Source organism: Aotus nancymaae, unplaced genomic scaffold (genome assembly GCF_030222135.1).
Source record: "Aotus nancymaae isolate 86718 unplaced genomic scaffold, 86718_ANA_hifiasm-v0.15.2.pri h1tg000017l, whole genome shotgun sequence".
NCBI lineage: Eukaryota > Metazoa > Chordata > Mammalia > Primates > Aotidae > Aotus > Aotus nancymaae.
In genome coordinates this window covers 5,438,745-5,466,098 of record NW_026988429.1, presented here as the reverse complement: position 1 = coordinate 5,466,098, position 27,354 = coordinate 5,438,745, and the positions used below count along the sequence as shown (strand labels likewise).

The 27,354-nt window shown below is 39.5% G+C and overlaps 1 protein-coding gene across 1 annotated transcript; it reads right to left on the bottom strand.

Moving 5' to 3' along the window:
- Nucleotides 1-11,208: 11,208 nt before the first annotated feature.
- Nucleotides 11,209-14,332, bottom strand: LOC105717126 (lithostathine-1-alpha). The gene is made up of 6 exons (XM_012452110.2): nucleotides 14,278-14,332; nucleotides 13,865-13,974; nucleotides 12,923-13,041; nucleotides 12,480-12,617; nucleotides 11,652-11,763; nucleotides 11,209-11,457 (listed from the first exon to the last, which is right to left on the bottom strand). The coding sequence occupies exons 2-6, from the start codon at nucleotides 13,926-13,928 to the stop codon at nucleotides 11,390-11,392; spliced, it is 501 nt and encodes a 166-aa protein (XP_012307533.2). The 5' UTR covers nucleotides 13,929-13,974; nucleotides 14,278-14,332; the 3' UTR covers nucleotides 11,209-11,389.
- Between the last annotated feature and the right edge of the window lie 13,022 nt (nucleotides 14,333-27,354).

Below are 27,354 nucleotides of genomic sequence, written 5' to 3'. Positions count from 1 at the left end.
AGGTAGCTGTAAAGTGGACGTCTAGAATTGGTCTACCAGTTACTATGGAGTAAAAGAATTAAACCGGACCATCTCATCTCTCTCCAAATCAATCCAGACCATCTCTTCTCTTCTGAATTTGCATCACTGACCTGTAGTATCTTTACCTACCCCAATTGCGGGGGTCCGAAAGAATAAAAATAAACATGTTTCCCCCATGTCTGTATCTGCTATTTCCCCAGCTAATGCCTGGGGTGGTATTGCCTACTTGTTAGATGCCCGTGGACCACTGTGTGAGTACAGGGATGCTCTGAAAATGCTAGAGGGTCTAGAATGCTTGTTAGTAGCAAGTCTTATGGCTCACTGTTACGGGTTGTGGGAATGGCCACAGAAGTGTAGTTAGCAGCTGAGGTGAAGGTACTAACACTGGAGGAAGAACTACAGTTAGAAAAGGATATGAGGAACTCCACCTCCATGTTTGCATGTGGTCTGGCAGATAAGCTCAAAACTCAGGATACTCGCCTGGAACCCCTAGCTTGTTGCTTTGTATGGTTAGGAGGGATAGAGCTGTGTTGGCCAAAAATGCAAGCTGTTCTACCTAAACTGGACGGGAATGTTAAAACTTGTTGTCCTTAGGAACCAATTACTGAGTGAGATGAAGACATACCTCAAGAGGAGGAGGCTAATTATCCTTCCCTTTTGAGAGAAGCACCCCTCATGCAGTGGAAAACAAAAGCCCAACACCTGCAGCTAGGCAGTGATGGACAGCCTTTAAATAGGAAGCTTTAAATGTCCAAAATTACACCTTGGCAGAATTGTTGAACTTAGCAAAATCTTTTTAAACAGTAGCCAAGAGAAGGCTGAGCTACATGGATGATGCAGGTAAGACACCCTAGTGTGGATGGCATTTCCTTAGCAGAAAGTGAAGCTGGTAAAATGAGCTCAATCCCCTTTAAGACAGCATTGCATAGTGCCGGAACTCCTGAGGTCAAGTATAGTCTTACAGAGCAGATTATCCTGGCTATGACAGAGGCTTGGCCAAATGAAGGGGACTTTCCAGATCAGACTCTGGCAAGGTGGATGCGGGAGGAAACCAGGACCAGTTTAAAGGAGTTGGGCACACTCAGGCCAGCTATGCCCAGTAATTCGCAAGACCAGATAAGACTGTGTTTACCATGGAAAAAAAATTGTTGCAAGTTGTCCTGTCTCCACCAACCGTAGAACTGGTATGGTTCTTTCATATGCCTCTTAAGCCCTCTTGTGGGACAAGGTATATATTACATGAGAAAGCTATAGCTAATCTTGGAGAAAATAAAAAGGAAAGAGATGAGGTCTGTCTGGTTACTAAAAAAAGATGGGGGTGGAGAAGGAGAAGCCAAGTCTGCCAGACTAAAAAAGGGAGAAATGAACAGCCTAGTTAGGATTACCAGGAAACAGATATGGCATGATCTGATCTCAGCTGGAGAAGACAAAGGAAAAATAGATCAGAAATGCAATGCCATATTAGTGTGCCTTTAGAAAAAGCTGGCACCTGATCAACATGTTACACTCCTTCCTAGAGCCCCACCATAATAGGGAGAAAAGAAGGAACTTCACATAAAACAACTCCAATCTCTCTGCATTTCAGGGGCCACTACTCCCCAGTCTAGAGACTGTTGCCTCCACCTGCCAGCAATAGGGGGCAAACAGAGGCCCCATGTAGATCTCACAAACTATTAGAGTCCAAAAAACAAGCCGAAAGCCTTAGCTTTAGTGGACATAGGTGAAAAATGCACCATAATTCATGGAAACCCAGAGAGACACCCTGGTAAGTGAGCAGCTGTGGGTGTTTATCGGGGTTGAGCAATCAGAGTGAAACAGATTCCTTTCCTCCTTTGTATTGGGCAGAAAACCTCCACTTATTATGTGTTTTTATCTCATTTATTCCAGAAAACATCTTCAGTATGAATGTCCATTTTGAATGCACTTTACAAATGTCTGTGAGGGAATTAACCCATGAGTTTGGGTGATAAAAGCTATTTTAAAAGGAGCAGCAAAATGGAAACTGGTACACCTTCCTCCTCCACTGTGTATTATTCATGTGAATCAATATCCACTTCCAGGTGGGATAAAAGAAATGACAGGCACCATGCAGGAGCTGACCAAAGTTAATATTATGTGGCCATTCCAGAGTCCCTTCTAGAGTCCTGTACAGCCAGTAAGAATACCTGATGGCGCTTGGAACATGAGAGTAGACTACCAGGAACTAAATAAGACGGTTCCAGAGATATGTATCACTACGCCTAATATAATCTAAGTGATAGAGCAAATAATACAAATGTAGCGCTTTGCACCCTGACTCACAGAACCGATATGCTTTTTCTTGGAATAGCAAACAATGGACATTCCAAGTGCTGCCCGAGCGTTATCGCCACAGCCCAACTGTTTGTCATGGAATGATTGCTAGAGATTTAACTTTGTGTTCACTGCCACCTGCTGTTAAACAGTTTCATTCTAACAATGATATTATGCCAACTTCTGAGGACTCAGTATTGCTATGACAGCACCTGCTGTTAAACAGTTTCATTCTAACAATGATATTATGCCAACTTCTGAAGACTCGCTATTGCTACAGCAGCACCTCCATGCATTGTGTACTCTTCTCCTATCCAGAGGATGGGCCATCAACTTACAAAAGATACAAGGACCAAGATTGGTTGAGAAGTTCCTAGCAGTCACTTGGTTGGGTAAGACATGCCTTAACCCAGGCACAGTCATTGACAAAATACAGTTTTCTATGTCTAAAGCAATTAAACAGTAACAAAGTTTCCTACGTCTTTTGGAGTATCAGCAGGCTTTCATTCCACTTTTAGCTCAATGTTTTCATGCCCTCCACTGGCTAGTGAAGAAGGGATCTAGTTGTTGCTGGGATAAAGAACAAGAAGACACATTTGAGAAGGCTAAAATATTAGTGGTTCAGGCACAAGCCTTAGGTCTCCCCTTCCCAAGGTGCCAATGTCTTTGTATGCAAACACAAGCCCTGAGGGGATCAGTTGGGTAGAAGAGTTGTTTCCTAGGCCTGTATCAGCTATTGCCCAAGCCTCCACTTTACAAAAGGGGCATGTATCCCTGCAACAATATACTGCCTTCTCCATGAGTTCCATGGGAATGAACTGCACGCTCTCTTAGAGCCAGTGCTATCTATGGAACCAGTGCTGCCCTTATTGTGGAGCCCCAACAAGAGATGCTTCCAATAGTGCACAAAGGCACAGTCTCCATTCCTGAAAATGCTTGGTGCTCCAAAGGACAAGAACTAACCCTTGTATATGGATAGCAGTAGCTGTACCACCATGGACAGATACTATCTGGTTTGAGTTAGGAATGCAGCCAAGCAGTCAGTGGTAAGAACTCTAAGGTGCATGGTTGGTTTGTACCCATCAGCTATGGTCTATAGTTCTATGTACAGATAATTGGGCAGTTTATAAAGGTCTTACAATTGGCTTGCCTAATGGGCCCCAGATGACTGACACATGCTTTGAAACTTTTATGGGGAGCTGCTATGTAGAAAGACATTTGGGAAAGGTTGCAAGAACTCATTGCAAGCTTAACTGTGTATCATGTTTCCACAACAGTCAGATTCACCTCCTGGAAACATGGAAGCTGATACTCTAGCAAAAATTAGAACTTTAGCTCCCTTGTAATTATCTGAACTAGCTGATTGGTATGTAAACACAGTGGGCATCACAGTGCAGAAGTGTGCTGGCAAATAGGAAAGGGAACAAGATTGCCCCTCTACTATGCAGATTTAGTGGTGGCAGTTACCAACTGCCCCTATCGTATCCTACAAACACCTGGACAGAAACAAGGTGAGTATACAAACACACACATAGGACAGCTGCTCTTGTAAAAGACTGGCAGATAGACTACATCGGACCCCTGCCAGGGATCTTGGAACAAAAGCATGCACTAACATGTGTAGATACTGCCAAGAGATTGTTGCAGGCCTTCCCTAGAAAAATCGCAAACCAAACAGCCATCATTAAGGGCTTGGAAAAATTCACCGTCATGTATGGATACCCTCCATGCATTGATAACAATGGAGGCCTGCATTTTACTGGATACAATGGCCAAGATTGGATGCATGAAAAAGATATAGACTGGAGAGATCACATGCCATATAATCCCCAAGCAGCAGGGTTGATTGAAAGGGAAAATGGCTGCTGGGCACGGTGGCTCATGCCTGTAATCCCAACACTTTGGGAGGTCGAGGCGGGTGTACCACAAATTCCAGAGATCAAGACCATCCTGGCCAACATGGTGAAATTCCGTCTCTACTAAAAAAAAAATACAAAAATTAGCCAGTGTGGTGGCACATGACTGTGGTCCCAGCTATTTGGGAGGCTGAGGCAGGAGAATTGCTTGAACCTGGGAGGCGGAGGTTGCAGTAAGCCGAGATTGGGCCACTGCACTCCAGCCTGGGCAACAGAGTGAGACACAGTCTCAAAAACAAAGAAAGAAAGAAAAAGAAAAAGAAAACAAGAAAGGGAAAATGGCATTTTGAAGGAAGGCACAACCGCAAGAACTCTCACATTCCAAAACCTTGCAATTTCCAGGGAGTTGATTCACTGAATGCATAAGAAAATGAAGACTAATAAGGAAGTAAAATATTCAATCATTTGGTTATTGTAACATGTAATAGTTAAGATGAAAGTAAAAAAGAGTGCTAGGTTGGAACTTAAGGCTGGAGCAAGTTTTGATGTGGGCCTGTCTGAGCCATGCCACTAACCTCAAAGCTACCCACAAAAGGGAAGACTATTCCAGGACAAAAGAAAGTACCTCAGACCAGTGGTTACCAAAAAGGTAGTTAATATGGGAGAAGGATAACCTTCTATTGAAACTATTGAAACAAGAGGATATAGTGTGAAAGAATTGTTTCATGTTGCAGATTGGCATCATCAGCTTTTTGAGAAAACTTAAATAAATGGATTCTGAGAATAACTAATTTAGTAGCAATATCTTTGATTTCAAATCCTACAGAGTGAAATAGTATGTTTGGGTTGATGCAGGATGCACAACTCACTATTGAACAATTACAAATGGGGATAAACGATCCAGACACACAGAGGCCTTTCCCGAGGGAACTGCCAGCCAGGTGGACTGGATGAAAGCCATTATAAGATCTGTTTATCCTTTGGAAAGGAACTGTCCAATTCTTCTTATAAGTGCCAAGTAAATCACCTCAGATGAAGCAGCTGATATGCTTCCTGTGAAAGCTGCATGGGCCTGGTTCTATGATGACAGGGATATTCGCCACTGAGTATGCCGATTACTTAGGTCAGGGTAAATGCTGTGGTTAAGGTGACCCCTTCTACATGTGACTTTACTCCTGCAGAGCTAAGTGTCAGTTCAAAAAGGCTTATCAAATTTGCTGTCTGAGCTTCCTTTCATGGTCTCACAGATGTTAATAAAAACATTAAGTTTATTAACAAGAGAATGGGGAAAGGCAGGAGGGAGAGTGAATGGACTCATCTCAGAAAGGTAGAAATTTTTAAACAAATATTAAGAAGCAAGGTGAGTGAAGAAAATATCAATAGAGATGAAACTGAGAGGAAAAAGAAATGGGAGAGACATGAGACTTACGCAGCAGGGTGAAAATCTTTAGATGCTTGTTAAAAAATGGAAATTAGTGGGATTAAAACAAAGATCTTCATACAATACAATTGAAGGTTGAGTGGACCAAAGGGAGCCCCTCATAACCCCCAACATTAAAGAGCCCAAGTCCCTGAACCCAAATCCTTTTCCACAGAAAAATGTAAAATGATCTGGGGATGGAGAAAAGAAGCTCCTGGGTCCTAGAATATAAAAATGTAAAGGTTAATAGTATTATGAAAGTTGAAATACATAAACAGGCTTTATGTAAAGCAGTTGTGTCTGCTTCACCTAAATGTTTTATGAAATGGATATTATGTCTGACTGGGGAATGTTTCCTCTACCTTGTAGTACAAAATGGAAGGCATGTAAATTTGCTTTTCCAGCAATAACTGTCTTAATGGCTGCAGAAGGGGGGGATTTGTGCTGTTATGAAGACTGAATGTTGTATATATATTCTTAATAATTATAGCAATACAACTTCAGTCCTATAGGACATGCATAAACAAATAACTGCCTTTTCTTTCTGACTCTACCCTTTCTCCCAAAGGCTCTCCTTTCTTTTTTTTTTTCAGCTCCTGGGGAGCATGATGGCAAAAGGCGTTATTCATTCTGTTTCTTATACTTAGTGTAGTTATAATCACCAGTTGTTCATATTACTGCTGTAGCCTCTGCTTACATGTAGAAAACAAATTGATGCAACATGTTACCCACCCATCAAAATGACTGCAGTGCCCCCCATCCTACCCCCTGTCCCCAGCTCAGGGACAACTGTGGAACAAGTGGGTGTGTGAGATTATAAGATCCTGATTAGAGCCGTGGAGTGTGGAGACAAAAGTGACTCCATCTTGGATGCCAATCTGCTATGTTCACTTCTGCTTAAACCCAGCCCCAGGAATACCTCCTGATTCTTTATTTACTGTCTTTTTTTTTCTCTTTTTTTGAGACAGGGTCTCACTCCTGTCACCCAGGCTGTAGTGCAGTGGCATGATCACAACCCACTGCAGCCTCCACCTCCCTGGATTCAGGTGAATCCTCCTGCCTCAGTCTCCCCCGTAGCTGGGATGACAGGTGCACCTCAGGTCACCACATCTGGCTAATTTTTGTATTTAGTAGATACAGGGTTTCACCATATTGCCCAGGCTTGTCTCAAACTCCCGTCTAAAGCAATCTGCTTGCCTTGGCCTCCTAAAAAGCTGAGATTACAGGTGTGAGCCACCGCCCCGGGCTTATTTACTGTCTTTGGTATAAGAATATATACTCACTCTAAATCTTGCCTTTAGAGCAAAGCAACCTTGATGTTATCATACAAAATATAGGCCATGACACATACAACATTTTTCCTACAAATTACAGGCTATGACACATACAGCATTTTTCCTTGTTCTGGAAGTTTGCCTTTAATTATCCCTAGAAAGCTTGCACCCCCTTTCCCTATGGTATATGAGCACTGGGCCTGGAAAGTTATGGTTCAGAAATCTGCCTGTCTTGCTGCCACCAAGACCACACTTCTGTGTGTAAGTTCTCTATTAAATTACCTTTTACTGACAAACTGGATTTGTTTGCTTTGTTCTTTTGCTTCTCAACTCCTCCTTCATTTGCCAGTTGCTTTGCATATGTGGCCCTTTTATGAAGTAGATATAGTAGTTTGAAAGTAAAAAATTGGGAAAAGATATGTTACACAAACAACAACCATAAGAACACTAAAGTATCTGTTCTAATGACAGACATGCTGGATGTTAAAGAAAAAAATGTTACTAGAGGAAAGGAGGAGAATTTTTTAATGACAAAGTGGTTAGTCTTTCAGAAAGATGTAATAGTTGTAGACACCTGTACAAATAACAACAGTGTCCCAAAATGCATGAAGCAAAATCTGGAAGAAGTGAAGGGAGAAACAGTTGATTGAACAGTAGTAGTTGGAGCCTTCAACACAGCACTTTTAGTAATGAATAGAAAACTTAGAACATCAACAAGAAATTAGAACACTTTAAAAATACTCTAAATTCACTAGACCATATAAACATCTATAGAATGAATGCTTCACCTAATGTCAGCAAAATACACATTCTTCTTGAGTACATAAGATATATTCTCTAGGAAAAACCATGTGGTAGGACTGAACAATTTAAAATGATATCAAGAAAACATTTTCATTACAATAATACCAAAATGAATAACAGTTTAAGAAAATTTTTAAAAAGAAGTGCAAATCTTGTACACTAGAAACTATAAAGCATTATTGAATGAAAGTAGAGAAGACCTAAAAGAAATGGTGTTCATGGATAAGAGATGTGTCTCAATCCCCATCAAAGTTCCAGCTGCATCTTGCAGAAATGGTCAGGTTGATCTTAATATTCGTATGGAATTTCAGAACAGAAAAACAATATTGGTCAAGAATAGACAAACATTTTTGATAAAGAACACAAGTTCTTACGGTTACAGTTTCAGATTTTAGAACTTATTACAAAGCTAAAGTAATAAAAGATTATGTAGAATTATCATATTGAAAAACATACATTATTAGTGGCACAGAATGCAGACTCTAGAAATAAACTTTTACCCTTATAGTTAGTTGTTTGTTGCCAAGTGTATCATGGAAATTCAAGAGAGAAGAATACTCTTCAGCAAATAGTGCTGGAACAACTAGATAGCTATATGCTAAGGAATGCATCTGGTTCTATTTCTTACACTGTATATAGAGATTGACTCAAATGAAATATAGATTTATATTTAAGAGATAAAACTATCAAACACTTGGAATAAATCATTCAGTAACTCTGTAAATTTAAGCCAGATGTCCTATAGATACCACATAACTGGATCTTGATTTTGCTATTGTGGTGGTTGTTTTAATGGGACAACATGTCTTTTTTGATTGGATTGTTTTATCAAATCACATTTAATGGTATTATTGATATTGGTGGTGTTGTGGTCTGAATTGAGCCTTCACAAAATTAATTTGTTAAACTCCTTAGACTCAGAACTTCAGAATTTGACTGTATCTGTTGATATAATCTTCAAGGAGGTAACTAAGTATACCTGGATATTTTAACTGTTTATTGGTTGATTATGTATTCAAGGAGGGCCACATAACAACTGTTGCTGGATTCCAAGTCTCTAGGCCATTCCACTATGCATTCAGCACTCTAGATCTGAAAATTTTCCTTAAATTACCATTTCCATCACGGCTTCAGTTTGCATATAGAGCAAAGATGTGACATCCTCAGACCATAGCTATGTAAAAATCTCATGAATATCAAATACTGCAGCCATCTGTAGACCATCAACAATCAGATGTAACTTGAACTGGGTTTACGTGAATATAAGCATAATTCATTTTATTGTGCCTCATAGATACTGCGTTTTTGTTTTTTTTTTTTAATGGAAGGTTTGTGGCAACTCTACATTGAACAAGTCCATCAGTGCTGTTTTCCAATATTGTGTACTCACTTCAAGTCTTTGGGTCATATTTTGGTAATTTTGTAATATTTAAAACTTTATTATTATTATATCTGTTGTGGTGATATGTGATCAAAGATCTTTGATGTTACTTTTATTATTATTTTGGGCTTCAATGAAACATATAAAATTATAAACCTAATCAATAAATTGTTTGTTCTGACTACTCACTGGCCACTTCTCCAGCTACCTCCCTCTTCTCAGGCCTCCCTATTCCCAGAGACACAATAATATTGAAATTAGGCCAATTAATAACCTTTTCATGGTCTTTAATTCTTCAAGTGAAAGGAAGAATTGCATGTCTTTTGGGTTAAATTAAGAACTAGAAATGATTAAGCTTAGTGAGGAAGGCACGTCCAAAGCTAAGATGGGCTAAAATTGAGGTCTCTTGTGCCAAAAAGCCAAATTATGAGCAAAAAGAAAAAGTTCTTGAAGAACGTTAAAAGTGTTACTCCAGTGAACACAACACAAATGATTTAAAAAGCACATTCTTATTGCCGACTTTGAGAAAGTCAGCAACATTCTATGAAGGCTGAGAGAGTTGAGGAAACTGCCTAAGAAAAGTCTGAAGCTAGTAGAGGTTGATTTATGAGGTTTCAGGAAAGAAGCTGTCTGCATAACATAAAAGTTCAAGGTAAGGCAGCAAGTGTTGATGAAGAAGCTGGTAACAAGTTATCTGGAAGATCTAGCTCAGATAATAAAGGTAATGACACTAAAACCTGGATGACAGCATCTGTTTATAGCATTGTTTGTTGAATATTTTAATCCTATTTGTTGAGACCTACGTATCAGAAAAAAAGATTTTTCAAAAATATTACTGCTCATCGATGATGCACCTTGTCATCTAGGCATACAGATATATGCAAGATTTATGATTTTTTTCATGCCTGCTTCTAACACAAAATCTGTTTTTCAGCCTAGGGATCAAAAAGTAATTTCACTTTTTAATTCTTGTTATTTAACAAATACATACCACAAAACTATAGCTGGCCTACATAGTGATTCCTCTGATGGATCAGGGCAAAGTAAATTGAAACCCATCTGGAAATAATACATCATTCTAGATGCCATTAAGAACATGTTTTTGATTTAAGGGAGGAGGTCAATATATCATTATTCACAGGAGTTTGGAAGAAGTTGATTCCAACTTTCAAGGATAACTTTGAAAGGATCAAGACTTTGGTGGAGAAAGTAACTGCAAATGCAGTACAAATAGCAAGAGAACTCAAATTAGAAATGCAGCGTGAATAGGTTACTGAATTGCTGTAATCTTATGTAAAAGTTGAAAGGATGAGGAGTTGCTTCTTATAGATGAGCAAAGAAAGTGGTGTCCTGATATGGAATCTACTCTTGACAAAGGTGCTGTGAACCTTGTTAAAATGACAACATAGGGTTTAGAACAACACATAAACTTAGTTGATAAATAAGCAGCAGGGTTTGGAAAGGGTGACTACAATTTTAAAAGAAGTTCTACTGTGGGAAAAATGCTATCAAACAATATTACATGGTATAGAGAAATCACTCATGAAAGAAAGAATCAAATCAATGTGGCCAACTTCATTGTAGTCTTATTTTAAGAAACTGCCACAGCCACCCTAACGTTCAGCAACCACTGCCCTGATCAGGCAGCGGGCATCAACATTGAGGCAAGACTATTCACCAGCAAAAGAATACTACTTGCCGAAGGCTCAGATGATTGTTAGCATTTTTTTTTTAGCTATAAAGTACTATTTTATTAAACAATGTATATTTCTTTTGTAGACATAATGTTATTGCTCACATAATAGACTACAGTATAGTATAAATAAAACATTTATATTCATTGGGAGGAAAAATATAAGGAAAAAAAACCTGTGTAACTTGCTTTTCTGTGATATTAGCCTTATTTACAGAGGACTGGAACTGAATGCCAAATATCTTTGAGATATGCCAGCATGTGGGTTTTTGGTAACTCTCCCTCTTGCCAACCTTGTCATAAGCAAGACCACGTATGTTCTTAAATACTGAATTCTAATATGCATGATATGTGGATAGAGTTTTTAAAAGTGGATAGGCCAGAGCAAGCTTTGTTGTAATCACTCCCATCTCAACCACCCAGGCATCAGCTGTGGAAATAGCAGACGCAATAAGATAGCACTATGATGAAAACGTGTTTATTTTCATTATCTAGGGTTCCAAAGATTGGGATGAGTAAAAGTATTAACATTAACAAGGCAAACTCAGCAGAGAAGAGTGTGTTCGGGTTGAGTTGGAGAGATGGTCTGGTTTAATTTTTGACTCTGTCATAATTGCTGGATCAGTTCTAGACATTTTCCAGCTGCCTCTAGTTTTTGAACTTGCAGACAAAGGAGAACTTGTCTTCACAAGACACATCCTTCCATCTCTTGAATCCTATAAGTCAATGAGAAGAGTTAGAGATGGGAGACCAGAAAGAGTGTGACCCTCTTGGCTTTAGGACTCAGGACAAAAAACAAACATCCATTTCCTGGATGAGGAGTTACCTTTCCTCTATCCCAGTCCCAGTCCCATCCTTAGAGCTAAGCAGGAGAGAACAGAAACAGGCGGATGGATTCTCTGCCTCTTACCTGAGCTTGAGGTCAGGCTCACACAGTAGCCAGGATTAGTGCTTCTTGGGGCTCCAATGTCCCAGGATTTGTAGGAGACGAGGGACCCACTGCTCCAGTGCCAGCGGCGGTTCTAGATGGGGAAGATCCAGAACAGAGGCAGTGGTCACTCAAAAATCAATAGAATCACTGGGCCTGTGTGTACACTCAGAAACATGCCAAAACACATGAGAAGAATAAACCTTGTTATCTTGCTGAATATTGTTTCCTTTCCTCTACTTTTGCTCTCAACTTCTTCTTTCCTGGACTGTCCAACTCACTACCCCTGTTTCACCAAGAAATAAATGTTTCTAATTTGACATAGAGATCCAGAGTAGCTCACTTAAAAAGTGGTTCTTGAATTTTTGTCTTTGAGGCCCATGACCCTCATATCCAGCATAGCATTGGCTGGCCATTAGTTGCTGTTATGCTATTTAGTATAACACCAGGTTCCCAAATGCCAGCAGTAGATTCTTTACCATGAGTGTTCTTTTCTATATAGTCAGCAATCTAGTCTCTCTTATGACGCTGACAATAACAAAATAGGTAAGAAGTTGGTGCATAAGGATGTTCTGTTGACTGTAGACAGAATGAGTTTTTTCGTGAATGCCCAGGACACCTAGGAAATTCAGCCTTCCACTTGTATCTCCAAACATCTGCAGTGCACCTTGCTACACAAAACATTATAGGATCTGTAAGCAGACTGATTTCTGGAAAGTGATAAAAGCTGGTACTAAAGAGACCAGAGCTTGAACCTCATTCTTACTTCTCAAACCAGATCATTAGGAGATAAAGAAGGCTGCAGCCTACCTTTTTGGGGTCATGGAGGCCAATCCAGACATTGAAGTCATCAGTGCCACTCTCCTTAATCAGTGAGGCCACAAAGGTGCCCTCAGACTGGGTGAGCACAGACACCAGGTTGCCCGAATTCATGTTCTGGCAGTAGAGCTGTTGGGGAAGAAAATGGAGCACTCAGTGGAGGAGGAAGGTGTGAGGATATACTGAGCCCTTTAAGAGGATAAGTCAGAAAAAGGACACACAGTAATGTCCCTGATGATGCTGTCATCGACCACCAGCATCTTTGTGCTGGGAATGTGCTGAATAATGGGATAAAGTAGATTGGAAAATTTAGGGCTGAAGATCAGGTAATGAGGGGTTCAGTTTTATCTCATTGCAGCCACTGAACACACTGGAGAGTGGCAGCTTCCCCTCCCTTCGTGAGCTTCCCTTCCGACACTGCCCTCTTCACTCACATCTGCATCAGTCCAGGTCTCACGATCTTCATTAAAGTAGTAGCAGTAGGAGCGATAGGCATTCGTGCCTTCTGGGCAGCTAATCCGGGCCTGGGGCAACCCTGTCTGGGCCTCTTGACCTGAAAAAGAAGAGACAATTAAAAGAGGCTCTCATGGTAAGGTAAAGGCTAGAAGGTGAGGTGGAAGATTCTGAGGTTTCTTTTTTTTTTAATTGCATTTTAGGTTTTGGGGTACATGTGAAGAACATGCAAGATTGTTGCATAGGTACACACATGGCAGTGTGATGTGCTGCCTTCCTCCCCATCACCTATATCTGGTATTTCTCCCCATGCCATCTCTCCCCAACTCCCCACCCCCTGCTGTTCCTCCCCTATTTCCCCCCTACAGATCCCAGCGTGTGATGCTCCTGTATATAGGAACAGAATATAGTCTATTATGGGATGACTGCTCACTTTTGCTCCTGCATCCTATCTTCTCTCTTTGGTTTCTTTGATCAGGGAAAAAACACGGAATGGATAGGCTAAAGAAAGATGTCTCCAGTTTCCCTTTTATGTCTGGGACTCAGGCTCTTCTGCCTTGAAGGACTCAGGCTTCTACTTTTCTCACACAAGGCTCTCCTTGGTTTCCCTGAACACGAGGCTCTCCTCAGTTCTCCACCCCGTTAGTGACTCTACACACAGACATCCCCAAATCCACCATCATGTATAAATTTAATCAGATAAACTCATGCCAACTGTGGCAGTGGCTTATAAGGGGTTATTTTAAATTCTAGCTCAAACTCCTTAATAAGATGTGGATGTGATGAGATCAGCAGTAAAGATCACTAAACACCACAAAACAATCCTTAATGGTGATTCCTCTCTCTCTCTCTCTCTCTCTCTTACATGTAGACCTATATGCTTCAGGGCTAGACAGGGTGGGTTGGTAGAAAAGAGATCTTACCTTGGCTCAGAGACAGGAACATCAGGCAGGAGATCAGCATGAAGTATGAGCTGGTTTGAGCCATGCTGAGCTGCAATGAATCTCTTGCTTAAGAGGCAAATCAACAATCTCTATAGGAGAACACAGAGAAGGAGGTTCTGAGAGGTGGAGAGCAAAGCATCTATTACCTTCCTTAAAACCTCCTCTCAGAATTTTTGAGACCAGGAAGGTCGTCTGAGACATCCATAGCTTCAAATGTTTCTCTTGAGAGTTTGGGGATTATACAGACTCAGTAATCGAAAAACAACCCTGGATCCCACTGAGGCTTCATTACTGCTAAAATCTCCTGGACAGAAACTCATGCTGTATCTTCCCCAAGATTTTAGATTTACAGTGCATGTCAGAGGTGCCTTCTTCCTGTAATGCCCACTTACCTGTTGGCTGAATCTCAGGTGGCTTCTCAGGCCAAGTAGCTGTAGGACCTTTATATTAGGATCTGAAAGATAAGAACCACATCATTCAAGCAAAAGGGGTGGGGGCAAGGAGTGAGTTTCGGGACCTAGACAGGGCATTGGCGGTAATAGATTCTGGCACCAGTAGAAGCCTCTTCCTGGCACACACTGGGAGTGGTCACAAGTCAGGTCCCCTTCCGGCAAATAATTTGGCAAGCTATCTAATGGACTTTGCTTTTGCTCAGCAGAAAACAACCGAGGGTTCACATGTCCTCTAGCAACACAGAGGGGAGCAGAGAAGAGTAGATTTCCTTCTACTACCTGTAAATTTGTAGGCTCCTCTTTGGTGTCAGGCATGGCAAAAAGTTGGGAAGGAATTAACTGATTCCAAATAATTTAAAACAATGTGCTGTGGCATTAAGTGGTTCCTCCACGTCTTTTTCAGCTCACAAACTCCTCAAGATGTACCTCAAGATGTAGGTTAAATTTATACTTCTAAATATTTAACATGTCCAGCAAGGTTTGAGCTAACAAAATACAGATACTGTCAACGTGAGAATTGTAGAGAGCTGATGCCTAAGGAAACTTAAAGTAGCTAGCCATGTGAAGTCAACTGTTTGTTAGTATGAAGTCAATGATGGTGTGATGAAATTGAATACTTACCAGAATCATCATAGAATAGTCATTTATAATTCAGGGAATAAATGCCAAACAGAATGCAAAATTAGGAAGAAAAAACTAACCTGAATGTTCACAGAAAGAGTGATGAGTATATGAATTGGGACAAATGGATTAACAAAATATAGTAAAATACTAAACAGAATTTAAATTGAATAAGGTAGATATCTATATTTCAACTTGAACTAGTAGCAAAACCATAACATTGAATACAAAATTCAGTTGCAGGAAGTTACAAGCTTTTTCATAAACTTTATGTATGGTTTTAAAAGACAGATTAATACTAAATTTTATTAATCAATTCTCATGTAGTTAAAAAAATAAAAATCTGACATATAAGAATATATATGCTGGGCATGGTGGCTCACGCCTGTAATCCCAGCACTTTGGGAAGCCAAGGTGGGTGGATCACGAGGTCAAGAGATCGAGACCATCCTGGTCAACATGGTGAAACCCTGTCTCTACTAAAAATACAAAAAATTAGCTGGGCACGGTGGTACGTGCCTGTAATCCCAGCTACTCAGGAGGCTGAGGCAGGAGAATTGCCTGAACCCAGGAGGCGGAGGTTGCAGTGAGCCGAGATCACGCCATTGCACTCCAGCCTGGGTAACAAGAGTGAAACTCCGTCTCAAAAAAAAAAAAAAAAAAGAATATATGTTACAATTTTTCATAGTATTTGCCTAACAATTTCTAAGTCTTTTTTTTCTCTCTGTATAAAAACTAATGATGGGCCTGGTGTTGGGATGACTCAAGCCTGTAATCCTAGCACTTTGGAAGGCTGAGGTAAGAAGATCACTTAAGCCCAGGAATTTAAGGTCACCCTGGGCAACATAGTGAGACCCCATCTCTCTCTCTCTCTCTCTCTCTCTCTATATATATATATATATATAGATAGATAGATATATAGATATATATATAGATATATATCTCCAGGTATACATATACATATGCCTGTAGTCTCTGCTACTACTTAGGGCGCTGAGGTGGGGTATTGTTTGAGCTCGGGAGTTTGAGGTTGCAGTGAGTGGTGGTTGTGCCACTGCACTCCAGCCTGGGTGATAGAATGGGAAACTGTCTCAAAAAAAACAAAAACAAAAACCAATGATATTAAACAAAGATGACAAATGTTAGCATTGTTTATTCTCACTGTCTGGTTCATATGTGTTTTTTAAATTAATCCAATTTATTTCTGCTTTTACAAAAAGTAGTTATGCCTTTTAAAATGATTACAACCAGAGAATGATTTCTATTTTTCTATAAAGATTCTTCAGTTACCAAAGTATATAGTAAGGTAAGAGTCCAGTATACTTGATACCATGACATATTTATCTTGTGAAAATTAAACAAGCAATTAATTTTTTAAATTTAAAACAAAAGTACTTCATGGCATAAGATTTTCTTTCCTTTTTTAACTTTTATTTTAAGTGATACAAATGCAAGTTTGTTACATAGGTAAACTTGTATCATGGGGGTTTACTGTACAGATCATTTCATCACCCAGGTACTAAGCCTAGTACTCATTAGTTATGTTTACTTACCGCCTTCCTCCTCCCACATTCCACCCTCCAAAAGACCTCAGTGTGTGTTGCTCCCCTTTATTTGTTTGATTGTGCTCATCACTTAGCTCCCATTTATAAGTGGGAATATACAGTATTTGATTTTCTGTTCCTGTGTTCGTTTGCTAAGAATAATGGCCTCCAGCACCATTCATGTCCCTGCAAAGGACATTATCTCATTCTTTTGTATGCATCACTGAATGCTCAGAAACACCTACTCTATCAAGACCCCAGTTATTTAATGTATTTACTTGAGTATATAGTTTTCAGAGAAGTTGTAAGTTCCTTAAATCCACAACAGATGCTATTTTCCTGTGGATCCCTCCTACTATAACGAGAGCTTTGATTCTGAATTCTGAGCAGAGGGCAAGGTAGAAGCTCAGAGGCCCTACAGATAGCTCTGACACAAGGAAATTCTGGTATTGGGTGGGGGGGCCTTCTTCCTGGCACACCCTGGGAGTGGTCACAGATAAGGTCCTCTTTCACAAACAGCTTGTCAAACTGTGCACATCAAAGCAGCAACCAGGTGCCCAGTTCCCATGGCCCTCAGCAGCCCGCAAAGAAGCAGGGACCTTCCAGGAATGGTGATAATGGGTGTGAAGGGAGGAGCCAGGGAGGAGCCTGGGAGGAGGGGCAGGGAGTGTGTGAAACTGGAGCAGGCCCATCTGTGGGACAAGTGACAAGGGAGGCAGCAGGACAAGATGTGGAGCATCCTGCTTGGGGCAGTGGGGAAAGGGAGGGACACAGTTCATGGTATGCTAACGTCATTTACCATGGAGGCTCCTCTCCCGACCAGGCAATGTCCCAAAAGGAAACTGTGGAAAGAGAAACTCCCATGGAAGAAGCTCAAGGGTTCTGGGGACTGCACCTTACATCTCACTGCCTGGAAGTAATAAATCAACTCTAATGCCTCTTCAGAACTGTTGCTAGATACACTGAGGAGAAAGAGGAGGAAGAGAGTGATGATAGTGATGATGCATTCAGCAAAGGCACTCTTAACACTGTTGACTTTCTGCTAAGCACATAACAGTGATGATTAAAGCTGAAACTATAATTCTCTATGTACCTTCAAACATACCCTTTCATATAATAGTTTAGAATATTTATGTTATATTATTCCATTTGCCAAAACACGTATATTACAATTTTTATGCTCTGAGAAATATTTTTACATGTGTTAAATATGTTAACTTTTTTAAAATATCCCTACATATTGGGAGGCTGAGGTGGGCAGATCACAAGATCAAGAGATCGAGACCATCCCGGCCAATATGGTGAAAACCTAATCTCTACTCAAAATACAAAAATTAGCTGTGCATGGTGGTGCACACCTGTAATCCCAGCTACTCAGGAGGCTGAGGCAGGAGAATTGCTTGAATCTGGGAGGCAGAGGTTGCAGTGAGCCAAGATCACGCCACTGCACTCTAGTCTGGCGACAGAGCGAGACTCTGTCTCAAGGAAAAAAAAAAATCCCTACATAGAAGAGAGATACCTTAGTCAAAAAAAAAAGCTTATCCACAGAAAGTTGGATTAACTTGCCCAAGGTCACACATTAGCCACAACATGAGACATAGCCAGAATTCAGACCCAATGAACCTGACACCAGGGTCTGCGCTCTTTATTTCTCTGTTCTATTGTCCACTCTGCAGAAGTTCTAAAATTCTGACACAACTGGTAAGAATGAAAAGTTATTGGTAGATGGGATCACATATTGTTCCACTCCCTCTCATAAGGAGACAGGTATCCAGAGAATTTTATTGTCTAGTTTAGACACTACAATTAGATCCCTCCTCTCTAAAGAGAACTACTATCCAAGGGTGATCAAGCAAAATCCTGAAACTCCAGTGCACTTCCCAGTCTGCACTTCCTTCTACCACTTTGCCCCTCCTTTCCCTGCGGACTCCAGCAGCTATTTAACTTTGTGGTCATTTTGTAAAAAGCTTCCCATCCACAACCTCATCTCCACATGAAAGCTGGAGTTATACCGTATCCTCCTCCTAGTGTCTATAGTCTCTCAAGTTTCCTTAACCACCATCCCACTTCCTCCATTTATTATACACTTCACAGAGAAACAGAGTCAAACACAGTTTTGTGAATACATTGTCTCTACTTCCTAGTCTCTGGGCCAGTTAACTAATCAACGAGGTTGCTGATGGGGGTTGACTTATTTTTGTGAGACTTCCAAGGAGGAATCTCTCTGTCAAGGACTGTTACCAACTTTCTGTTATAAGCTTATGGACTAGAGGGCAAAACTTGGTTTAGGGAAAGCTCCAACAACTCTAATCCTCAACTTCAGAGTGAATTATCTTTGGGAGGAGTAATGGATCCCTGAACCCTAAAACACAAAAAGCTAAACATATAGCCATGGTCAGAGCCATCATCTGTCAAATGACATTGGACTTTTAAAACACACATTGATATTAGCTACAGGACTAGCACAAAATCAAACTGCCCTAAAATCTGAGATTTAAGAATAGAGGTGGAGTTTGGGAGCTCAGATTTTATTTCCTCTCATGTGAAAAGATTGTTTCTTCAGAGGAACAATGGCCTGCCTCAAAGATGTGGTAAATCCACAAATCTAAACTGAACCCATAATGGATATCTTGCTACGGAATTAGAGAAAATGTAAAAGTGGAAGCCAAATAACCCTTAAAAAATACCAATATGTTAATTGAGACAAATATTAACCAGGGTCCAGATAAATAAAAAAGGTAAGAAAACAGAAGAGAGTAATGTGTTCCCTCCAAAACTTTTGTTGAAATTTAATTGCTATTGCCATACTACTAAGTCATGTTACCTTGAAGAATTAATAGTGCTATGAGGCCTCTGTTCTCATGGGTGGGATTAATGCCATTATAAAATGGCTCCCTTCATTTCCTTTTCCTTTTTTTATCATTCAGACTTTCATCATGAGATGACACAGTAAGAAGGCCATTGCAAAGTGCAAGCACCGAGATATTGAACTTAGTCTCTAGAGCTGTGAGAAAATAAATTTCTGTCAATTATAAATTCCCCTATCTCAGGTATTTTGTTCTAGCAGCACAATAAAGACTAAGATAGAAATGGGTACCAGAAGTGGTATTCGTACCATAACAAATACCTAAAAATGTGTGTCAGCTTTGGAACTGGGTAATGAACAGAGGTTGGGTGGGTTTGAAAGAAGAGGCTACAAGAGGCTACCAAAGTCTACATTGCCATTAAAGGAGAGTTAAGGGCTATTCTGATGAGGGCTCAGAAGAAGGAGAGCTAACAGCCAAGCCTAAATCATCTCTGAGGTTACTTAAGTAAATGTAAACATAATGTTGGTAGCAATATAGACACTAGGAGTAATTCTGGTATGGTCTTAGATGGAAACAAGGAGCATGGTGTTGCACGATGGAGGAAGGGCCATCCTTTATAAAGTGGTAAAGAACTTGGCTGAATTGTCTTTGTGTCCCAGCAATTTGTGAAGGCAGAATTTTAGAATCATGAACTAGGGTATTTGTTAAAAGAAATATCTAAGCAGTAACTTGTTGAGGATGCTGCATGGCTCCTTTGACCTAATAATAGAAAGAAGCAACTTACAGCTTATGGATGCTGGGCTTAATACCTAGGTGATGAGTTGATCTGAGCAGCAAATCACAATGGCACATGTTTATCTATATAACAAACCTGCATATCCTGTACATGTACCTTGGAACTTAAAATAATAGTTGATGAAAAAAAAGAAGACTTAATTTATAAAAGATAAAAAAAAGTAAATATTTTTAAAAATCTGAGTTGCTTTGTTTTTAAGAAAGAAAAGGCAAGTCAACAAGAGAAAACTGAAAATGTAGCCAAGTAACCATTTGATAAAGAGATTAGTATGTATAGAAGAGGACAGCTGCCTCTTCAGCAAGACAATTCATCAAGACAGTGGAAGAATGAGCCCAATGGCACCTTGGAGATTACTGGTGCGCTGCTTCTCCCATCACAGATCCAGAGTGCCAATATCTAGGGGATAGAATTACACTGAAAGCTGGACCTTAGAAGCCTTTGAGACATTGATGCTCAATGCCTAGAGCTACTTCAAGTCTCTGATGCCTACATTCCTGAGTAGCAATTCTTATCATTTCATAAGTGGCTTAAAGGATCTCAGATGTGGCTCCAGCCACCACTCCAGAAGGTACAGGATATAAACATTGGCAGTGTCTACTGGGTGCTAATTTTGTAGGCTTGCCTATTACAGATTTCAAAAGATTCCTCAGAGAGGCTGAGGGCTCAAAGAGAATTGACACAAGGAAAGGGTCACCACAGAGTTTATCCATGAGGGCAATTTCTAGTAGAACTTTGGGGGATGGGTTGTCACCAAAATGCTAACTGTAGATCCAGCAGTGTGAGATGCCACCTGTAGAGGGCTGCATATAAGAGACTCTTACCTGTGATAGCTACTTCCTGAGATGCACCCAGCAAAATCATGGGCGCCCAACCCTCATCCCAATGTGTAGAGAAGATTTGACTTGGAGCCAAAGATGATTATTCTCAACCTCAAGATTTAATGTTGCCTGCTTTGGTGAGATTTGGACTTATTGCAGACTTATTATTTCTTTTTATTTTCTGTTTCTCCCTTTTGGAATGGGACTGTCCATCCTGTGCGTGTCCCATCTCTGCATTGCAGAAGCATATAACTTAATTGATTTCATAGCTGGAGAAGAATGTGCTTCAGAATGAATCATACGTGAGTTTCATACATATCTGATTTTGACTATATTTAGATGAGAATCTGGACTTCAGACTTTTAAGAGGATACTATAACGAGTTAAGAATTTGGGGGCTTTTGGGATGAATTGAAACATTTTGTACCTGAGACATAGATGAGTTTTAGGTTGCTAGAATGCTATAGTTTGAAAGTTTGTTTTCTCCAAAATTCATGTCAAAATTTAATTGCCCCTGGAACAGTGTTAAGAGGTAGAACTTTTATGTGGTGATGAGGCGATGAGGGTCCTAAAGAACAATTCCTCCTTTCTGGAACACATACAGACACAAAGGTTTGGGGCACTAGTGTGTAAGTAAAAGACAAATTAAATTGCAAATTGAAGATTGGGTGCTTGATGTCTTACATTTATTCACTTTTTAAGCTCTTCTTGTGGGGCCTCTGTCATTGGCCATAATCAATGGGTGGTTATGTGTTAAAATCAGTCAGCCGGGAGCAGTGGCTCACGCCTGTAATCCCAGCACTTTGGGAGGCTGAGGCAGGTGGATCACGAGGTCAAGAGATCGAGACCATCCTGGCCAACATGGTGAAACCCCATCTCTACTAAAAATACAAAAATTAGCTGGGCGTGGTGGTGTGTACCTGTAATCCCAGCTACTTGGGAGGCCGAGGCAGGAGAATTGCTTAAACTGTGTGTGTCTGAATCTAGTGCCAACACATAGCAGCTGTTTGGGTTTTTAAAACTTGTGTTTTAGGTTCAGGGGTACACATGCAGGTTTGTTATATAGGCACATTGTGTGTTGCAAGAGTTTGGTGTACTGACTGTTTCATCACCCAGGTAATATGCATAGTACCTGACAGGGAGATTTTCAATCCTTACTTGCCTTCCACCTTCCATCCTTAAGTAGGTCCTGTGTCTTTTGTTTCCATTGTTTGTGTCCATATATGGTTTATGTTTGGCTCACACTGATAAGTAAGATCATGTAATATTTGGTTTTCTATTCCTGTGTTAATAGCTGTTTTAATCTTGCAGAAGTTATCTAGTCTTTCTCTTGCCTTCAGTTTTTTTTTTTAATGTGTCAGATATGATTCCCAGAAGCACCTCCATTATTAGCTTTTCATGGGGATTAAATAGTTTCTAATTAGGCAAGCATTTAGAATTGTATCTGGCACAGAGAGCATGTGAGAAAAATTAATGTTTAAAAATCAGAGGTCTCTTGTGAAGCAGAAGAGGCTAAGTTATAAGTAGGTTTCCTTACACCTGCAGAACACAGCAGGCCATGGAAAGTCCTTGGTGCATTTGGTACTTGTTTAGCAACTTTTTTTCCAGTCTAAAGTTGCAGACATGCTATTATTCACATGAATGCCAAGGATTTAAACAAGTGGGAGATCCTTTCTCTCTCTTATATGTCTAAAATCTCAATTACAAGGACAGAAAGCAAAGAATAGCTCTTGGAAAATGGCAAACAGCACCAAAAATCAGCCATAGCCTTGCAAATTCCTAAGCATTGTTGGAGAGGCTTATCAGAAAATTTCCCCACTTAAGGACATATTATCACTAGATTTCCAGGAGACTGCTTTCCATATACGAGAAGACTGCTAGAGGAAATCTGATGGGAAAGACCTGGAATGAGATTCTTGGAATCTTGTAAAACTATGTTACAGGAAAGGGCCTTGCGATCCAAAGGACAATGAGATAAACCTAGAAGGGATAGGAAATACAGTTTATTATAAAAAAGGCATCATTTTGGAACAAAGTAGCTGCCAGGTAAATTTTATTACCTTGCAGGTAGAATTTGGTGAGTCACACGTGCAAGCAATAAAGTTAATGACGTCTCAATGTGTTTACAGATACTGATAGCAATAAAGATTTTTATGGGAATACTGTGTCAATTGTTGACACAGTATTGAACTGAATCTCTCTCTGTTTTATATCTTCCTAGTTACAGTATATTTCATTATGTATTTTAAACTATTAGATCTTTTGTATCTGAAATGTTATTGTTTGTTTGAAGTCTTCCTAAAGTAAAGAAGAATTCTCATATTTAAAAAAAATTATGCCGGTGGAGCGCAATGACTCATGCCTGTAATTCCAGCACTTTGGGAGGCTAAAGTGGGCAGATCACCTGAGGTCAGGAGTTTGAGATCAGCATGACCACCGTGGAGAAACCCCGTCTCTACTAAAAATACAAAATTAGCTGGGCATGGTGGTGCATGCCTGTAATTCCAGCTACTTGGGAGGCTGAGGCAGGAGAATCTTTTGAACCTGAGAGGCAGAAGTGAGCTGAGATTGTGCCATTGTACTCCAGCTTGGACAACAAGAATGAAAACTCTGTCTCACAAAATAAAAATAAAAATAAAATATGCTACAATGAATTTTTTGTTTTAACTTTTAAACAATTAATTACTTTTTTTTTTGCAGGATACATTTATTATGGTACCAAGTATATTGGACTCCTACCTACTGTATCCTTTAGTAAGCCTGAGGAATGTGATTGACTCTCTTATTTATAAGAAAAAAGGTATCTTAACATGGCTATAAACTTTTAATACAGCATGACTATTTTTACTAAATGCAGAAATAAGTTGGATTGACTTAAAAAATACCTATGAACCTGCCATGTAGAATAAATAATGTCAACCTTTGTTATCTTTGTTTAATATTATAGTTTTATTTAAAACATTACTAAATAATTATAAATTCTCCAGGCAAATGCTGTGATACATTTTTCTGTATATTCTGTGTATATCCAACAATGTAGCAAAAATTATCTCACCAGAATCTGACAACTTGATCTTGTAATTCCTAGTCTCAAAAATTAGAAAAATAAATTTGTGCTCATTGAAAATTACCCAGTCTCAGGTATTTCATTCTGATATAGCACCTAAAATGCATGAAGACTAGAAAAATTCCTACCTGGTACCTATTACCTCTTCCTGACTAATGACATAAGCAAGAATTTACATGATGTGTCAATGTATCACAATAAAGAATATTTTAAGGTCTTATGCACAAGAGTACTTAAATGTAATTACATTTTTATGAATGAGATATTTGCTTTTGTGGAATAAAAACATTTCTTTTAAAAGATAGTTCGAAACTGTGATATGGGCCGTGTTGTCTTTCTTTTTTTTTTTTTTTTTTTTTTTTTGAGATGGAGTTTCGCTCTTGTTACCCAGGCTGGAGTGCAATGGCACGATCTCGGCTCACCGCAACCTCCGCCTCCTGGGTTCAGGCAATTCTCCTGCCTCAGCCTCCTGAGTAGCTGGGATTACAGGCACATGCCACCGTGCCCAGCTAATTTTTTGTATTTTTAGTAGAGACGGGGTTTCACCATGTTGACCAGGATGGTCTTTGATCTCTTGACCTTGTGATCCACCCGCCTCGGCCTCCCAAAGTGCTGGGATTACAAGTGTGAGCCACCGCACCCGACCAGCAAATGCATTTTTAAAAACGTTGAATTCAGGGGCTAAATGTACAGGTTTGTTACTTGGGTATATTGCATGATGCTGAGATTTGGGCTTCTATCCATCCCATCACCCAGATTGTAATCATAGTACCCAACAGGTAGTTTTTCATCCCTTGTCCTCCTCCCTCCCTTTCCCCTTTTGGAATTTCCAGTGTCTATTTCTCTCATGTTTATGTTTGTGTGTAACCAATGTTGAGCTCCCATTTATAAGTGAGAACATTTGATATATGTTTTTCTGTTTCTGTGTTAACTTAGGATAATTGCCTCCAGGTGGATTGGATAAAGAAAATGTGGTACTGGTACACAATAGAATACTACACAGTCATAAAAAAGAATGAAAAAAATTTTTGAATAAATTATCATAATACATTTTGAAACTTAGAGAGGGTGGAATTTCCTAGAAAAGCTAACATACTCACTCAAAAAAATAGAAAACTGAATAGATTCATAGCCATTAAACATAGCAGCCTATAATCTATACAAATTAAGTCAAACTAAATAACCATGCCCATAATATTTTAAAGGGCATAGGACATGAGGTATTTAATAAGCTTATATAGATTAGATAATTCCAATCTTACACAAACCATCAGCAATGGCTGTAAATGAGGAAATTTCTATAGTTCATTTCTTGAATATATTATGACTTTTATACCAGAATGAGATAAAAATATATAGGAAAACAGAGCTAGAAGTCTACAATTTCAAAATTAGAAGTAAGAGTCCCTCCAAAAATGTCAGGAATTCAAAACAAGCATACATATAGTGTGACAAGTAGATTCTTCATATTCAGGTTGAAAGTTATATTCCTTTAGTAATATAATCTCAGAAGTGACATCCATCACTTTTGCCATATTCTATTTGCATACACTAGTAGGGGGTTCTAGGGACAGGTCTGCCTAGTTTATGCACACCCCTTCATTCTCTCCAGGACACAAGTATACTGTCCATGGAAACTGAAAATTGCCTGTCCCAGTCCACCATAGATTGGCATGAGAACTACTCCAGCGACTGAGGTCAGACCCATCCAACCTGCTCTTAGCACCACAACTTGTGCCCACCTGCACATACCAGTGAAGATCTGGGGACTAGCCTGCCCAGCCCATTGCAGCCACTGCCAACACCAGTGCAAACTGTGTGGGTCTCAGAAGGTAGTCCCACCACTCTTACTTCCATCACCTATGGCACACCCACAGCCCAGGGAATTGAAAACAAACCCATCTGCCTGGCCCATCACTACCATTTATAGCACCTGAGCAAGCCACCTGGAGGCCCAAGAATCAATCTGCCTGGATCTGCTAAAATCTGTGCCATCACATGCCAACCTGGGACCCAAGAACAGGCATGCTCAACCCACTATTACCCACACTGGATTCCAAAGACTGGCTCACTTGACATCTCAATCCCAGAAAAACTTCACCACAGTCTTTGCCAACAACCATACCCTAAGCCATCAAGAAAATCAAACACAACTAACACAATCAAATATATCATACAGACTACATTACTGAATGGACCCAGAATCGGTGTTAAAGTGTCCTACTGAAGCAACACCATAGATACATCATCAGAAAAAAGCTCTCCCCTATGAAGGCAAATTTGAAAAATTGGAAAAAAGTGACTGTTACACCCGATGCATAGATAGGAATGTAAGGACACAGAAAACATAAAAAGACAAGGAAATGTAATACCACCAAAGGAACGCAATAATTCTCCAGCAATAGAGCCCAATCAAAAAGAAATTTATAAAATCTAGAGAAAAGAATTCAAAGTGTTAATATTAAAGACATCAGTGAGATATGAGAATACTAAAAAGTAATATAAAGAAATAAAAAAATTCAAGATTTAAATGAAAAATTTACAAAAGAGATAGATATAAAAAGGAACCAAATAAAAATTCTGGAATAGAATAACTCATTAAATTAAATAACAAATTACTTGCAAAATTTTAATAGTAGACTACTAGGTCAAGCAGAATAAAGAATTTCAGAACTTAAAGACAAGTCTTTTCAAATCAAATCAAAATAAAGAAAAAGGAATAAAGAAGAATGAGCAAAGCCTAGGTAATATATGGGATATCACAGAGTGATCAAATATTCAAAATTTTGATGTATAAGAAGTTGAAGAGAAAATGAAAGAGTTGGAAAACCAATATACTGAAATAATAGATTAAAACTTCCCAAGTCTTACAAGGTATTTAGACATCAAAATACAGGAAGCTCAGAGATCCCCAAATGGACACAGTTTATGGCATATTATAGTCCAACTGTCAAAAGGTACAGACAAAGATAATTCTGAAAACAGCAAGAGAAAAGCATTTAGTCACTTATAAAGTCACCCTTTTTATACTAAGAGTGGATTTCTTAGAAGAAAACTTTAGAGTCAGAAGAGATTGGGATGGTATATTCAGAGTGCTGAAAGAAGAAACAAACTGCCTGCCAAGGATCCTATACTTAGCAAAGTTACCCTGTATAAATGAAAGAAATAATGTCTTTCTCACACAGACCAAAGTTAAAGGAATTCACTAAACTGGTCCTACAAGAAATGCTTTAGGAAGTCCTGTACTCAAAAGTGAATGAACAATATCAAACATCATGAAAACATAATAATATCAAAACCACTAGTAAGCAAACACACAAACAAGGAAAAGACTCAAAAGTTATCACTACAGAAAAACCCCAAA